The sequence below is a fragment of the Neopsephotus bourkii genome, unplaced genomic scaffold (genome assembly GCF_033783945.1).
Source record: "Neopsephotus bourkii isolate Nb327-2 ecotype Australia unplaced genomic scaffold, CSIRO-AGI_Nbou_v1 NB_1067, whole genome shotgun sequence".
In the NCBI taxonomy this organism is placed as follows: domain Eukaryota; kingdom Metazoa; phylum Chordata; class Aves; order Psittaciformes; family Psittacidae; genus Neopsephotus; species Neopsephotus bourkii.
Window position 1 is genome coordinate 3,102,701 of NW_026901555.1, and position 15,508 is coordinate 3,118,208.

The window sequence follows — 15,508 nt, forward strand, 5'->3', positions numbered from 1 at the left end:
CTTCTTGCCTGTCCTGGCACCCAGGCTGGCTCCTAGCTCTCCAGAGTGGTCTGTTAGAGATTGATGCTCCTGCTCCCCCACCAGGCTTTCACATCAGAGGTCAGCAAAGGACGGACGAAGAAGCAGCAGGACAGAGGCTTGGTGAAAGAAGGGATAAAGACATTTGCCAAACATCACCAGCTGCACTGTGGGGTGACAGATGCTCGCTCCCAGCCTGGGCATTATAAAGGCAGAAGGGTATCAGGTTATTTAGGTACATCATCTATACTTCTTTCCCAGTAAGTCATGACAGCAATGATGTTTCCCCTAACTCCGTAGAGCAGCAGGGAGCCGGGAAGGCAAATGCTGAGCAGACAGCAGGGAACCACTGCCTCTCGTGTCAGCAGCGATGGCCACAACAGCTGCACATCAAATACTCCCCAAAGGATGGAGATGCTTTGCCTTTCGGCTGTGCCCCATTGCACAAGCGCAGCCAACACACTTCGCTGTAGTTGTACAGCCCTTCCAGAGAAACTCCTGGGGTTTGGCTGGGGAAGGACGCTCCAGTGAGTACACAGAGATCAGGAAAAAGCTTTATTTGCAAAGAAAATATTGACAATTTACATAAACTTACATCCTAATTTATATACATTATGTATATTTTATATACAGATAGTGTCTTGAATAAAGATGTCGAAGCACAAAACAGCATCAGTACATCACTGTGCAGCTCTAATAGGTAAGAGAAGAGTTGTGTCTCTCTGCCCGCAACTCCTCCCCATTATGCTTTTGTTGGGGAGTCTGAGACATGATGAACATGGGGTTGGGGGGGGGCTCAGGCTTGTGACTGGGGGCAGCTACCATCATCCCTTCTGCTGTCCCCCAAAGCCTGCACCAGGACACCCTGGGGCCAGTGCCACCAGCCTGCAGCAAGAGGGAAGGACTCCCTGCACTCTACCAACTACTGGAAAGAGGGGAAGAAACACGGATCAGCAGATGCACTGTGTGTGCTCATCTCCCTCCCAGCACAGCTTGGGTGCTCTTTTCTAAGCACCCAATGTCGCTCATTCAGTGGAATGACAGTGCCAAGTCTCCCAATGGGGACAATGGGTGGCAGGGAGACCACAACTGCTTACCTGCATGAGAAAGGCGCTGGAGGGAAGCAGGGCCAGTTTTGGGTAGGGAGCGACGACCTAAAGCCTTTACTGAAGGGAATCATCTTTTCAAAAGGGGCCCTGAACACAACAGCCTCCCTAGGAATTGTCTCTGTAGAGACGAGCTTGGGAGAGAGAAGGGTTTCAGATCTGTTAATACCAGTTAGCTGCTCGCCACATTTCTGCAGCTGGAATCCAGCCGAAAGCTGGGCAGCAGAGCCAAGGCACGTAGGTAAGAGCAGAGGCACTGGAGAGGAAGGCTGGCACACGGGAAGCCAGTGGTGACTGGTTTTGTGTGCACCATCTCAAATACGCAGATGTTTGTCTATAGATGAATTGCTTCCTTCCCTGCCACACTAGGAGCTGAGACACATCAGAATTCAAATGCATCAGATGGAAAGACTGAAGAGCAAGGCCCTGTTCTTGCTGGAGTTTGTTAGAACCTACTGTAACCATCCTCCTCACGCTCTCCTGAGGAGCCAAGCTGGTTCCAGGCCTGTTGGGCTCCAGTTAAGAGGAAAAGGCACCAAAGATGGTGGGGCACCATCTAGAGAAGCATCATACAGAAGAATCAACACTACAGCCTACGTAACCTGCACTGTAATACTTCATTAATGAGAACTTGTTGCTAAAGAAGCCAAAGGGTTTCAAGCACAAGGACTCTCCATGGCTGCTACGGGACCGGTGATCTGCCCGCTCATCCCAGAGATGGATGTCTCTTGGTACCACGGCCACCTGCAGGCAGGTATTCTCTGCTCTCCAACACCATCTCCAACTCGGCTACACTGAGCTCACGCTTTGGTGCACCATGAGCACAAGAAAAAGCCTGTTAACACCTTCCATGGAAGGAACCCTTCAGCTCCTCTCCCTCATCCCAGGAACATGCCAGTGAAGAAACTTGACAGCGATGCATGGGGCCTTTAGAGAGAGAAAAGATTCTCCCTCTGCCTCCTCCTGCCCGCAGGCATAGTCAGGAGCAAATCAGAGATCCTGCCAGTGGGGGACAAGGAATGCAAAGTCCATCCATTGAGCTTTCCTAAGTCACTGTGTTATTTAAGCTTGCCCCTAAGACTTGCTGTTCAGGCTGTATTCTACAGCAATTCTGTTAACGATTTGCTTAATGTTCTCACTATACACAGTTGTCCCAATTCATCCTTGTCAGAGAAACATGTCCTTCTTAATCCATTTTAAAGGAAATAAACCACAAAGACTGGTTAAGTGAAGTGCCCCGAAGGCCCTTGCTAGTCCAACATGTTGAGGCTAGAAAGGAGAACATACTGAAAAAGAAATAGCAGGCCATTTTTCATGCAGTTATTTTACAAACTGCACGCCTCCTGTGAATAGCGAGGCTGTAGCCAAAGCTGGGTGCCCCCAAGAAATAGTTATCTCCCAATGACTGCAATACTTGGCAAGTGAGATCACTCGCTATGGACAGGGAAAAGCGAACAGAGCCAAGAATGCTTCAGTCAGGGTGGACCCTCTGTGGTTAGATCAGAGGCTACAGCACAGTGCTGAGACACGACTGCTCTCATGTCCCTCCAGGTGACCACGGCTGAGCCACCTCTGCTCGGAGATGGAGGATGTCCGTTTGGGACTCATCCCGTTTGCTGCATAGGCTGAAACTGCACTACCATCTTCAGTTTTTGAAGAAAAAAAACATGCTCTGAAATGAAATCCAGTTAAAAAAAACCCACCCAACACAACCAAGCACAAGCCAAGGCATGACACAAAAGAACAATTAGCGCTTCAGCCTCTTCCTCAGCTCAAACACATCTTATAGCTTTAGGTCTCCCCAGTTGAGGGGAGGTAACGGGAGAGAGTTGCTCAAGAAGCCAAAAGAAACAATAGTGTCCCAGCACTTCTATTAGTCACCAGAAATCGAGTTATGACTAGACTCAGCAGGGCTCAGAGAAGAGAAAAAGTGGTGACTTCATGCTGGACCAGACTTTTTAAATGCTGCTTTTTTTTTTGGTTTGCTAGAGACTCCACCACCACTTATTAGAGCATTTTAGGTAGAAGGGTGCCAAAAGGAAAGGGGGGGTGGGAGGAAGGACAAAAACCACATCTGAAAGCAGGACAGTTGCTATAAAAACAGAAAAAAAAATTTCCTGTTTGAATATTTTATTCTTAAACATGACAAACTTCTTCAGAGTGTTTTCACAAGTACTTATGTCTACGTGGCTCAGTGAAGCCTGTAGAAATGTGTTCTGGTTTGCAAAATATTCATTAAAAACACCCCCAAAAATCCCCCAAACCAAAACCCCAACAAAACACAAATTGCTGTAACAGCAGCAGTACTTTAAGGCAGCCCCTGTTAGGGCAAGGTATACCTCTGGGGTAATGGCAGGAGCTGAAAGTAGCAGAGGCGCTGGAACTGGTCATCAGCATTTTCTTTGGGGCTTGGTGATTTCTGGAATGTGGAGGCAGTTTCCTATCTGCTAAGCCTGCTCTATTAAGTATTCCTCTTCCTCTCACACTTACTTCTTTTTGCAGCCTGCTTCCAAGTTCTAGGCAGAGGCACTTCGCCTTCTTTGCTCACACTCCTGAGGATGAATGTAAACACCACTGACCCTCTCTTATTCACCTCCCTTTGCACCCTGTGGCCATTCCAGTCTGAACTGGGAAGGCAGAAAACCAGAAATCCCCTTTCCTTCTTTCATTAGCATGCAGAAGCAGGAGTGCCTGGATAGGACAATTTGGACATTAGTCTGTCTTCTCCCGCTACCGCCTGGGATGCTCTTGCTAGTGCAACATAAAAGCAGAGACCCATACAACCCTCAACAAGCCTCGTGTGAAGATCACAGAGCAGAGTATCAGTGCAGTAATACTTGAAATACTGAGACAAGGCAGACACAACAGCCTTTCTTTCTCACAATGCTTTTTGATCCAAGTCTCCATGCAAGTCACAGAAGACAATTGTGCTTCCTGCATTCACATACAGGAATAAATAGCTCTGGATCAGTTTTCTTTATGGCCGGATTACAGAACCCCCTGAAATACTGATACGCTTATGAACAGCAGCACTGTGCAGTTCTGTGAGTATCCTTGGACATGCCAAGTTCATCTAGGATGCTGGTGCATCTCCTAGGCGTATGGCCCCAAAGAAAGTTGTGTGCTTGCTCATGTTGATGGAGATGTCAGCATGGACCATTTTCACAGCAATCTTCTGCCTGGCTTTGAGGAGGCAGACCCCAGCTGTATAGCAGGTATTGAAGTTGGTCTTGCCGGTCTCAATACTCCGAGTGCATTGCAGAAAGGGCTTTTCATCCACCACCACCTCATAGCTGGCAAAATCTGTGAAGTTTATGTAGTATACCTGATGTGAAGCAGGAAGAAGAAAGGTGTTAGGGGGTTATTTGTGCACACAGAACAAGTCCATGTTCCTTTCATGGGTAAATGTATGTTCCCTCCGCTAACGATTCTTTCCTTGGCCCCAAGACACCTATACTCATGGGAGATTGACTTGTTTGAGGTAGAAAGAACCCCAAGCCAACCAAACATGAGGAAACTCTGTATTCCACTTCATGCTAACACCAGCATGCAAGAACCTGTGAATCCATGTATCTAAGGCTGAACTATGAACACTCGCTTTAGACCCTGCTTATTACAGGAAAAATTAGAAACCTTCACAGGCCTAGTTACAAACATGTATGGACAACCCTATCTGCTACAAACAGCTTCTCATCCAACAAATAGGAATATTTTAACTGAAGTCCTCTTGCACTTACCTGGCCAGTCCTGCTTTCTGGGTCCCATGAGCCTCCTTTAGTGTTGACATCAAAAATGCCCTAAGACGTACTGAGGGTTGCCTTCTTTGTAATTGGACTTGAGGTGCTTTCAAAGGCATAAGCTACTACAGGGAAGACACCCTCCCAACCTCCACAGCTTGGAAGCAAGTGCCCTTGTAGTGTTTCTACTGCTTTAATTCTTAGACCTAGTGCCTAAGTCCCTGTGACTCCATTAGTCGTTACTTAACCATCTCCCACACACTGATTCTGAAGAACTGTGAGATGCATGAGAAAGACCTGTCCAAAGAATTCAGTCCCAGGGAGCTGCTTCTTCCTGATAGAAGAAAACCAGCATCTGCCAGATGCATCTGCCAATTCTTTTTAGCTTAAACCCTGAAACCTCAGAAGCTACACAAGACTGCTTTTGCCTTGGTGGACTACAAGGGAAGCACAACATTGTGGCCAACAATTAGCATTAAGCTAATTTTGCTCAGGAAACAATTATACTTTGGCCCTGTACTAACATAGAGTTAGTTTTCCTGTCCCCATCCAAGCTAGACACGTAACCACTTCCATGGAAGAGCACCTAAACTGACACCCACAGTCCACCTTATCAGACTTGGCACAGTCCCCAGTGGGGCTGCCAACTGAACAGAGGCAAATCATGAGCAGGAGGTAGTATTAGAAGCCTGGAGCAAGGTGGAAGCTGTTTAATTGTGGTTGTTACACAGAAACCCTCTTGTCTTGCTAAAATCAGTCCCAGAAACTAGACATGTTTTTCAGCCTACAGCGGGGTGGACACCCTGCATTTCTGGAAGGGAGGAGCTCATACTGAACACCACTCAATAATTCTGTTGAGAGATTTGCAAGACCCTGGGAGCAGTGTGTTACATGACAGTCCATCTCCTGCAGTTTACTTGAATGGGGAGAGGAAATTATGTCTTAATTAGCTGATTTCTACATCATAATGCAATAATTTATTACTTTGTTTAGCCCTTCTTACAGAAGCAAGTCAGTACATCCGTCGTTGGTACCAACTAAAGCAGAGCTGAGCCATCCCACCGCACAATGTGGTGCATCGTGTCAGTCTGCAGCTACACAAAGTAGGTGGAGGCAAAACGGAGTTACCTGAGCTGGGGTTTGGCCAAGCCACCTGGGCTGAGAGTCCTATGCTTACAAAGAGTGACGTGGTTTCAAAATGATCATGAGTAGCCAGGGTTTTGGTCTGACATCTCTTTTAAAGCACAGAGCCTAGCATCCTGCTGGGACCCTTGTTCTGCAGGGAGGTTTAGATGGGCTGGTGAATGCCTGCACAGGCAACATGGAAGACTGAAAAAAGGCACTGGTGGCATGTGGGGACTGGCTGGGTGTTTCCCGTGTTTTGGGAGCTGATCTCTTGTGGCTGGTGTCACGGTGAAAGGTGTGACCTTGCACTTCGAAACTTAACGTCTTTCTCCAACACACATCCCCTAGAGCACGAAGCGGTTAAAAGTACATACAAGTTCTTGGCATTTGCTAGTTGTCTGGAGCCCTCTCGTGGTTCATGCAAGGCTTCCATTGGAACACAAAAATAGGAGTTAGGCCTAGGACCGTACTCACTTCTACCTGACTATAGATGAAGTATGTGCCGTCCACCAGTACCTCCAGCTCCCCACTGCGTGCATGCAGCTTAAACACCTTGGGATTCATAGTGATGCGAGACCAGTCATTGAGGACTCCACCTGAAAGATCTCAGTATGAGAAAATGGCAGTCACTCAGTACCTGTCAATGAAAAGCGCAGGAGCACAGAAATACAGTGACATTGCAAGGTTTCATACAAAACAGCTGCCACAGACTCAAGTTGAAAAGTCAAGTCAGACGGTAAGAAAATCCCAGAATTAAAGACCATGATGTGTTAGTTTGGACTCCCCTCCATAGCTCTAATGGCATCATCACTTGCTGACACCCATTTTGCTCAGTGCCAGCACAACTGGTTTACATCTCTTCATGTCCTTGCCAACAGTGGTTCTCCTCATCCTTTAAAATTCAGCATATAGCCTTTTGTGCTACACTGCGTTCATCCCCTTGCCTCCTCCTGACACTAAGTCAAGCTTATTACCCTATTTGAGTGTTTTACAGGCCTGAAAACATGTTCTCAGTATCATCCCCACTCTAGAGCAAAGACACTCCAGCACATTCAAATCAATCCTGCCACTGTAAGGCTGCTTGCTAAGATTTTTTAATGTGCCTGAGAGGACAGGGGCTGATTCTTCACACTATTTTTGCATGTTCAGCCCCTGATCCCAAATGACTTATGGCAGCTGTGATTATAACAGCACTTCTCCAGGTGCCTCCTGAAAAGCGTCTGTTCATAGCCCTTGTAAAAGCTTTGGTACTGGTGACTTCCCTGATATCATGGAAGAAACTGTGCAGCAGAGGCAGGACCAGGATCCAGTTCTCCAAGAAAGACCCTCCACTGGCATCACCCACCCTTGCTACCATTAAATCTCTTCCTCTACTTCCCATCTCATTTATCCCCCTTCCCACATCTCTCTTCCCAGCTTCCACACTAAATAAAGCAGAGCTGCAGCAGAGTGTGCTGAAAACCACAGCAACAGATATGTCCTTGAGGACTGCAGCAAGGCTAGAATGACAACAGTGATTCCTCATAGGAGTGGGACTATATGTGGACAATCTCTCAGTGCTGCTGGCCTGGAAGATGTTCTCAGCAGAAGTGTCATGACACAGCCTTCACCCTCACTCTATGCCTTGAGTTCATCCCTAGAAGCAAATTAGTCCTTAAAGCAAAAGAGGCAATAGTGTTATGGGGAAAACTGTGTGCAACTATGGGAATGCACTATCTCTCAGGACACATCTGTGCATGGAGGCCAACTTAGGGTTACACAATTGATTTTAATTCTGGTATTCCTTGACTTCAATATTCTTGACTTTGTAACTAGCATTACTTTAACAAATGCTTTGTCATTACATTTGCTAGGTTTTTAAAAGCCAAAACAACACCAAAGTACAAAATCACATCATCTCACAGCACAATGACCCTCAACTGGGGTCCTCACTCAACATGGTCAGGGATTTACTGACCCATCACCCAGTCCTCTGGCACTGGAGCAGATGGACTAACTCACAACGTGAGTAGGCCTCTGTTCTCTGGACAAGCCAACAAGCAGAGGCAGAGGACACACTCCACCATGAGCCCTGAACAGAGCCATTCTCTCTAGATGCCTTGTTTCATCAAATGCAACTCTCTTCCTCCCAGTCTTCATCTGGTTTTCGCTCCCTGCCCCCAGTCACACACCAGCCAGGCTGTCAGCTGGACAGCATTAATGGCTCACAGCATCAGATTGTTCCCAAGCAGCAGGGAAGGACACTCACAGGGCAATTCCCACTCTTAGAGAGTAACATACTCTGTAAACATACTGGCTTCTCATTAATAAAGGGATAATTACTTTTTGAACATAAGCAAACCAGCATCTTTTCCATTGTATTGTTCTTGGGAATGGTCAGTTTCCTTTTTGTTTTGCAGAGCTTTTCTCCACCCCGCTGTATGCATACTTCCATAACCATGAGAAATTTCAGCTCTCTCAGCAAATGTCTGCTGAAAGAGAGAAACTGCCTTTCAACAGAAGCAGTGTCCAGCCCTCCTCATCCCATGCATGGGGCAGAAGTTGGCAGACAGGGGCTGGGTTCTTCAGTCCTGTCTCTGCTGCCCTGACCCTTGTGAGCTGCAGCCCTCCAGGTCTGGCATGGAGGTACATGCCCCAGGGCTGCTGGCCACATTCCCTGGGGAGCTGCACATGGTGACTTAGGCAGGGGACAACACAGCCAGCTCCTCTCCCGCACAGCCAGACATCGTGAGCAGGGAAGCAGCAGCTAATGAATGAGACCCAGCTGTTGGCAAGAAGAACAGGAACTCGAGCAGAAATTGGACAGGGATCTGGGAAGGAAAGAGGAGAGAAAGGAGGTGCCTGTGGATGTGAACTGGCTTGGCAGGACTTGAGCTTAAAAGCTTAAAACATTGTTGGTGGGAGTAGAGATGCACAAGGGGCCATGGAGGCTGCATGTGTGTGTGCTTGAAGCGTAATGCAGGAGGAGCCAGTGTCCATGCACCTCTATCTCCTCACACTACAGCCATGCTCTCCCCTGCCATAAATTACTGGGAACACGTGAGAACACAGGCTGATGGGGCTAAGACAAGAAAAGGATACACTGAGGGCTTTAAATAGAAGAGAGTGAGAAAGAAGGCTGGCCATTGAGGGGCTGAGGAAAACTAATGATATGACAGCAGGCTGAAGGAGGCACAACATCGGACTGGAGGTCAAGGAGAAGGGAGATTCAATGGGACAGAATTACTGGGATGTACAAGGTAGAGGTCACCTGGGAGGTGAACAGGAGAGCAGGTGAAACGGGGATGGAGACTCAACAGAAGACTTCTCTAAGAGGGTCTGGGAATCAGATTGTCTCCTGGGGAGGCCAACAGCAGGGATAATCAGGGAGTGGTGTTGCAGGATGGATTTAGACCCAGGTATGAGGCTACGGGTGCAGGATGGGCTCTTTTCAGTATCTGCCAATATCATGAGATCCTTACCATTCTTCACTTGGATTGCTGAGCCTTGGCCTTGGAGGTGGACCACAGCTGGCTGCAAACAAGAGCACAGGGATTTAAAATCAATAGGATACTGCATCATGTTACAGTCATACAACACACCTCCACAGCCCTGGTGACCAGTACAGAGGCAGGATAGTACCTTGAGATCATCCATGCTTTTCATAAATGAAAACAAAAGCTCAGAGCAGCTGACAACAACACGTTTAAGTACTGGAGAAGAGGCAAGAAGCCCAAGACAGATGAACATGGCTTCCTTTTGACCAATGAAATGGATGAGCTCAGTCACTTTGTGTAACTCTGATTTGGCACACAAAAATCCAGCCAAAGCAGAGTTTTCCCCTGGAAAGAAGATAAACCCACCTGGATGTCTCTGGAGCCGGCTTTGTCTGTGGCACCTGCAAAGTACAGTTACACATTATTTAAGAGGAAGCTTGAAAGCTGCAGTAAACACTCCTATAAATAAACTTCTCCCAAAACAACCATGAAACCACCATTTTTAACAGGAGGACAACAGTACCAGTGGTATGGGGTGCAGCTTAATGTTAAGAAGTACATAAACAAGAAAGAGTCATCTTACTTTTTCCTATTTATTCCTGCATTTCTGTCTAACATCATCAAAATTCCCCACTATTCAACCAGTTTCCACTAGAAGGAAAAATTGCACAACCCTTTTCCTGATCAGCAGTGGCAATAAAGCCTCTTGGCTGCAAAGATTACAAGTTTCACTCTGCAGTAACTCAGGTCATTCACTGCATTCAAGCTACATGCTGAAATATCTTTCCTCCGAAAGCCAAATCTCTATTAAAGAGAAGATGCTTGTGGGCAGCACTCTGGAGCGCTAAGGACCTCATGCTGCTCCTGGCTTCTGATTTGACAGTTCTAAGATATAAACTGAGAAGTCAACCAGGCTTTCCCTTGAGAGCCATGTGAGCTATAGGGTAATAGTCTCGATTTCTTTGAAGTAACATTTCTTTAATACTAGACTGTTACATATATATACATATAACATACATATAACAAACAATGTGAAACCGATGTGAACTTCTACTGATCTGCATTTTAAAGAGCTATTAAATTTAGGGAATTTAACGAAATATTTGGCACATGACTCCTTGGAGGAACAGTATGGTGCAGATACAAAGAAACAAAGAAAAAAGAAACCAAGAACTGCAGGAAAAAAACCCCATATTTTCATCTGGCTGGTATGGGAGTCAAGCTTCCTCAGTTTGTGCGGCTCCAGAGCTGGCTGAATGGCTTTGCATTACCTTAACAGGATTCCCGCTGGGAAGAGCCACCTTGCAGCCAGGACACGGATCACCAGCAGACTTCAGTAGGATGCTTAAAAGCATCTGAGGCTCCACAGGTCTTCGCTGCTCCTTCTCTGCATCCTCACCCAACAGGCACCCCGTGCCCATGGCATCACACCCTAAACCCCTGCTGCCAGGCTCTCACGGTGCTGCCTGTGGGGCTCCTCTCATTTCCCCAAGGACAAGCCCAGGAACACCCGAGTCCTACACAAGGACACTGCACCATCACATGCAGGCACTCTGCTGTCCTCAGATGGAAACCCGGAGCTCTGAGTTATTTGTACAGCACTGGCACCTCCTGCATGCAAGCAGCGTGTGAAGGCTCTGACTGGTAAAGGGGATGAGTCCCTTACCTGAGGGGCCCTGCAGCCCAGGTGGTCCCTGAGGGCCTGGTGGCCCAGGGGGGCCGGGTGGTCCCATGACGGTTGTGCCGGGAATCCCAGGGATGCCGGGAATGCCAGGGGGACCCTGGGGCCCAGGAGGACCTGGTGGCCCTTGGGGACCATTTGGCCCTGGAGGACCAGCCTTCTTACCTGAAAAACAGAAGAGTAAATGTTAGCTTCTCAGCATGCCAAGGTAGGATGGCCTTTTACCCACAAGAAAGCCCCAAGAACAAGGCAGGCAGAAGACTGGGGATGGATCATTGGTGACCGGAGGGCAGGGACAAAGAGCAGCACCCGACTGGCTCTGCACCATGAGGACAATGCTGCCAGCAGGGCAGAAGCAGGTCACCACTTTGCAGGCTCCTTCCAATGGATATAACTACATTTAAACAAGGCACATGCACCCTCCAAGGCCTCCCAAGTGATGGAGACCCAGATGGTCTCTGCCCCAAAGCTCTGGCTGCAGTCGTTCCCTGGGTATCCTACTCTTGGCACAGGGCTGGGGGGGTCCTCAGGCAAGGTTTGGACAGTCCCTTTAGACCAAGTGCGTGCCACAGTGCAGCACGGTGAGAGGTGGAGTGTTGAAAGTGGAGGTGAACCACTGCAGTTTCTCAGTTTTCTGTTCATTTTGATGGCAAACAGTTGCAAACTTTTCTACCTGCTGCATTAGTGTACAAGCCCCATGGCTTGGTCTCCTGTCTGAGGGAGAGAGGTGCCTCCAGAGGGCAGTTCAGAGCTGAACTTCAGCGACTGAGTGCTCAGGGTGTTGCAGGAGGCATCCCCACACTGCCTGGGGCCGAAGAGGCACATCTCTATGGTGGGAGGCACTTAACGTGTAGGAAGTTGATGCTACTATGCCTCAAGATCATCAAATGTGCATTCTGGGCTTTGGATGGAGAGGTAAGGGAAGCACTAACCCAACGAGGAGGATGAAAGCACTGACAAATCGCCACAATCCTCAAACACATCTCACCACTCGGTCCCAGAGGAGGAAACAGCACAACCATGTAAGTGAAGACTCTTAATCCAACTTTCAAACCACATAGTGGACTGAAATAAGGTTTGAATGGAAGGCCTGACCTGTGCTCTCCAGATGTTCCAGATCCCTGATAGAAATTATGTTATTTTGATGTAGCTTTTAAAATGCAACTATAACAGCTTTTATGCCAAATAGATTTATTAACTTAGGAAAATTGCTCCAATTGCTGCAACAAAGTCCATTGCATGACAGAATGAAACACTTTTTTTTGATGACAGCAGCAGTTAGGATATGAAATAATGATTACTGGAATGGTTTCTGAGTACACTGATGTACTTGTTTCTCTCCTAAATATTCATTTTTGTCATGGAATAAAACAAGGAAAACCCCATGTATTTTAGTTAGCACAGAAGTGGAGATCTCCAGATGAACATTAGCCATGAACAAGGACACATGAAAATCAGCATAGGACAACCATATGGTTTAGTTTCACTGTGCAAAGAACTAAGTTAAAGTAAGCACAATTAAAGTAATGTGGTATCCTCCAAGGATGGGTTTCTTACCTGCAACAAATCATTTGCAGCAGTATTTCTGCCCAGGTTAGTAGCTGTGCCTTCAAACCTGGGCTGGCAACAAGCTAGCTTTCCTCTAATCCAGCGACTCTCCTCCTCCTTGGGATAACAACACACTTTGGAAACTATCACCTTGAATCAAACCCCTTACCTTTTCCCCTAAAGCACACTTGCTAAATTCTTCTCATTCACATCCCCTCGGATATAGGCCATTGCCATGAAGGATTAGCATGCAGCACAACAGGAATCCTGCTGCAGTCACTCCCTGCTTTCCTTCCCAAGAGGGATGCACATTACAACTGGTTTAACTGATCTGTCTCAGAAAATGGGATCTACTAAATGGGCTGCTAGTTTAGTAGTTAAAACAACAGTTTCTAACTGTGGCCTGTCTCAACCTTTCAACTGTGTATTTGGAGTTTGTATCCAAAGATTAAAAGTGATCTGATGAGCTATTAAATTACCACAGACATGCAAAGCTCAGCTGCTCTTCCTGCCACAGGTCATGGTGGTGGGCTGGACCAGGAAGGTCTCCTGAGGGATGCAACAAAGCGTTGACCACCTAATGCTCCTGTAATCACATATACATTAGGTGCAATAGGCAGTAAGCAGTGAGTTGACATGGCACATGTCAACTATGCTTTGCTGTACAGGCTTGGCCCTGAGCATGCAATGCATGTCGATGCCTGTGTGAGCCCCTCCATGGATTAGGCTTCAGGAGCAGCACAGCCTCAAGCCGCGCACAGCTTCTACACTTCTCACAACCGACAACCCATTGTGATCACACACCAAGTACAGATGGTGACAAGGAGCAGAAAGGGGTGATCTGACTGTGCTTCCCTGGAATCAAGACTGCAGCATATTTGTGCTTACAAAGCAGCTCAGATCCTCTGACTCAGTCAAGGTCCTGGTAGCAAGTAAGTGTATGACCAAAAGCATTCCCCAGGAGTCCTACACAAACAAGGATGGCATCAGACAGCCCATGGAAATACGGGTGTGCGTCCTGAGCAGATTAAGTCACAACAAGTCATTGCTAAGCATTTTAAAAAATACCCAACTACATTGCAAACAGCTTGAGAAATGTAAGGAAGTCAAGACAAAATCTCTGTGGGCTGACCAACACTCAGAACAGACACATAAAATAATACTTGTGAGGTTAATACACAACCAGAAGTAAGATGCAGAGGTTATCTATGCTGACTTTGATGGGTCTGAAGGAGACCCCAACTTGGAGCAAGATGCATGGCAGGATAAGGATGAAAGCTAAAGGTGTTTCATTAAAGACATCCTGGCAAACAGCAAGTGGCTCCTGACAGCTGGTATCTTCAACATTACTTCAACACAAGGTAACTGATTCCTGTTAGTTTTTAAAGAAGGCTTTAACGAGCCCTGTGCTCCGGTTGTACAGCCCTGCCACGGCAATGTGGGTGCACAAAAGCAGCTCATGGTCTGTGTTGTGTGATCATGCAGCACGTTACTCCCTATCCTTCCTGCAGAGGGAACCTGCTGTTGGTTTCTCCTTTGCGTTGGCTAAAGAGGAATCACAGCCGGGTAATACAGGCACAGAAAGGAAAATTGAATCAAAACTCAGACTTACCCTTTTTCTTGTTTTTCACTGAACTTGGACCTACAAAGAACAAAAAAAACACAACAAACCCTAGTGAAATTCAGTGATCATTTCATCTTAGAAGATCCCCCCGCCATCAACACCCACTGATCCAGAGGGTGTTTCTCCAGAGCTGGAACAAAATTCACAACAAAATCAGTAAGCCAAAGATGTAGTCTCTTGTTTTCTACAAACCATTGCTGTGGAGGTATGATTATTTTACTGGCGCCCAGATCTTTACTCTCTCTCACATTAGCAACCCAAGGCTGGTATAATGCAAGTGAGTGAGTTTTGGTGGGCACCTCTTCCCTGTATCGCAAAGATGAGTTAAACCACGTGCCTGTGGCTGACAGCAAAGCTCTGATGACAGATGCTTTTCAGCCGTAAGCCAGAGCTTTACTCTCAGATACCAACTTAGTTCTGGCTCTGCTGAACACTGCTCAGAGTTTTGCCCAGAGATTTGCTGTATGTATCCCCCTGATGCTGCTGGTAGAAGCACAGCACATCAAACCTTCACACTGCAGAAATCCTGAGACTTAGCAGAAACCATTCAAAAATACAGTCCCTAAATAGCAGATGATTCTTCAAGTGGACAATGGATGCATCTGTGGTCTGTGCAGCCATACACAAATTGTCTCTCTTGGCTTGAAATCACAAAGCTTAAGATTTAAAGCTGACACGCTTCCCGATGAGGGCAGGTTAGAAGAAAGTTAGCATAACACAGCTCTCAGCTTAGAGCAGTAACCCAAATACTTGTGAGCCAAGTTGTTTAAAGATAATAAAATACTTGTAACAACAAAAGCAAAGGATTAGCATGAACTGGGTTTTTAAAACTATGAGAATACAAGCCTCCCTAGCAAGAAATGAAAATATTTATAGTGAAGCTGAAAAACTACATTACTTTTTGAGCAGAAGCTGAAGTGTGAAACACATCCCATTGCTTCCTCAAAAATTAATTATGGATGGGAATGAACTGCAAAAATCCCCAAATATTCCCTTGCTGTTCATCAGTGAAATCCCTCTAAAACCTGGGTTTAAACACACATCGAAGATGGAAATCACCTTTAACTGAGACAGATTTGCAATGAATGGAAGGTAAGAGGTTGCTTCAAGTTTGCACTGGTAAAGAAAGACAAATTACCAGTTAATACAGAAATACCATGTTCCGTGGCTAGTTAGAGGAAGAGAAGGACCAG

At 46.7% G+C, this 15,508-nt stretch overlaps 1 protein-coding gene across 4 annotated transcripts in view; it reads right to left on the reverse strand.

The window, feature by feature from the left end:
- Window positions 1–3,237: 3,237 nt before the first annotated feature.
- The window catches only part of EDA (ectodysplasin A), a 69,771-nt gene continuing 57,500 nt past the window's right edge, over window positions 3,238–15,508 (reverse strand). Inside the window, exons 3-8 of one of the 4 annotated variants that reach the window (XM_061361967.1) lie at window positions 14,304–14,333; window positions 11,129–11,308; window positions 9,829–9,863; window positions 9,448–9,499; window positions 6,467–6,582; window positions 3,238–4,449 (exon numbers count right to left, since the gene is read on the reverse strand). In XM_061361967.1, the coding sequence (XP_061217951.1) occupies window positions 4,198–4,449; window positions 6,467–6,582; window positions 9,448–9,499; window positions 9,829–9,863; window positions 11,129–11,308; window positions 14,304–14,333 (665 nt within the window). In that variant the 3' untranslated portion in view covers window positions 3,238–4,197. Of the gene's footprint in view, window positions 4,450–6,460; window positions 6,592–9,447; window positions 9,500–9,828; window positions 9,864–11,128; window positions 11,309–14,303; window positions 14,334–15,508 lie in introns of all 4 variants that reach the window. The other 3 variants (XM_061361966.1, XM_061361965.1, XM_061361963.1) reach the window with 3 other exon arrangements.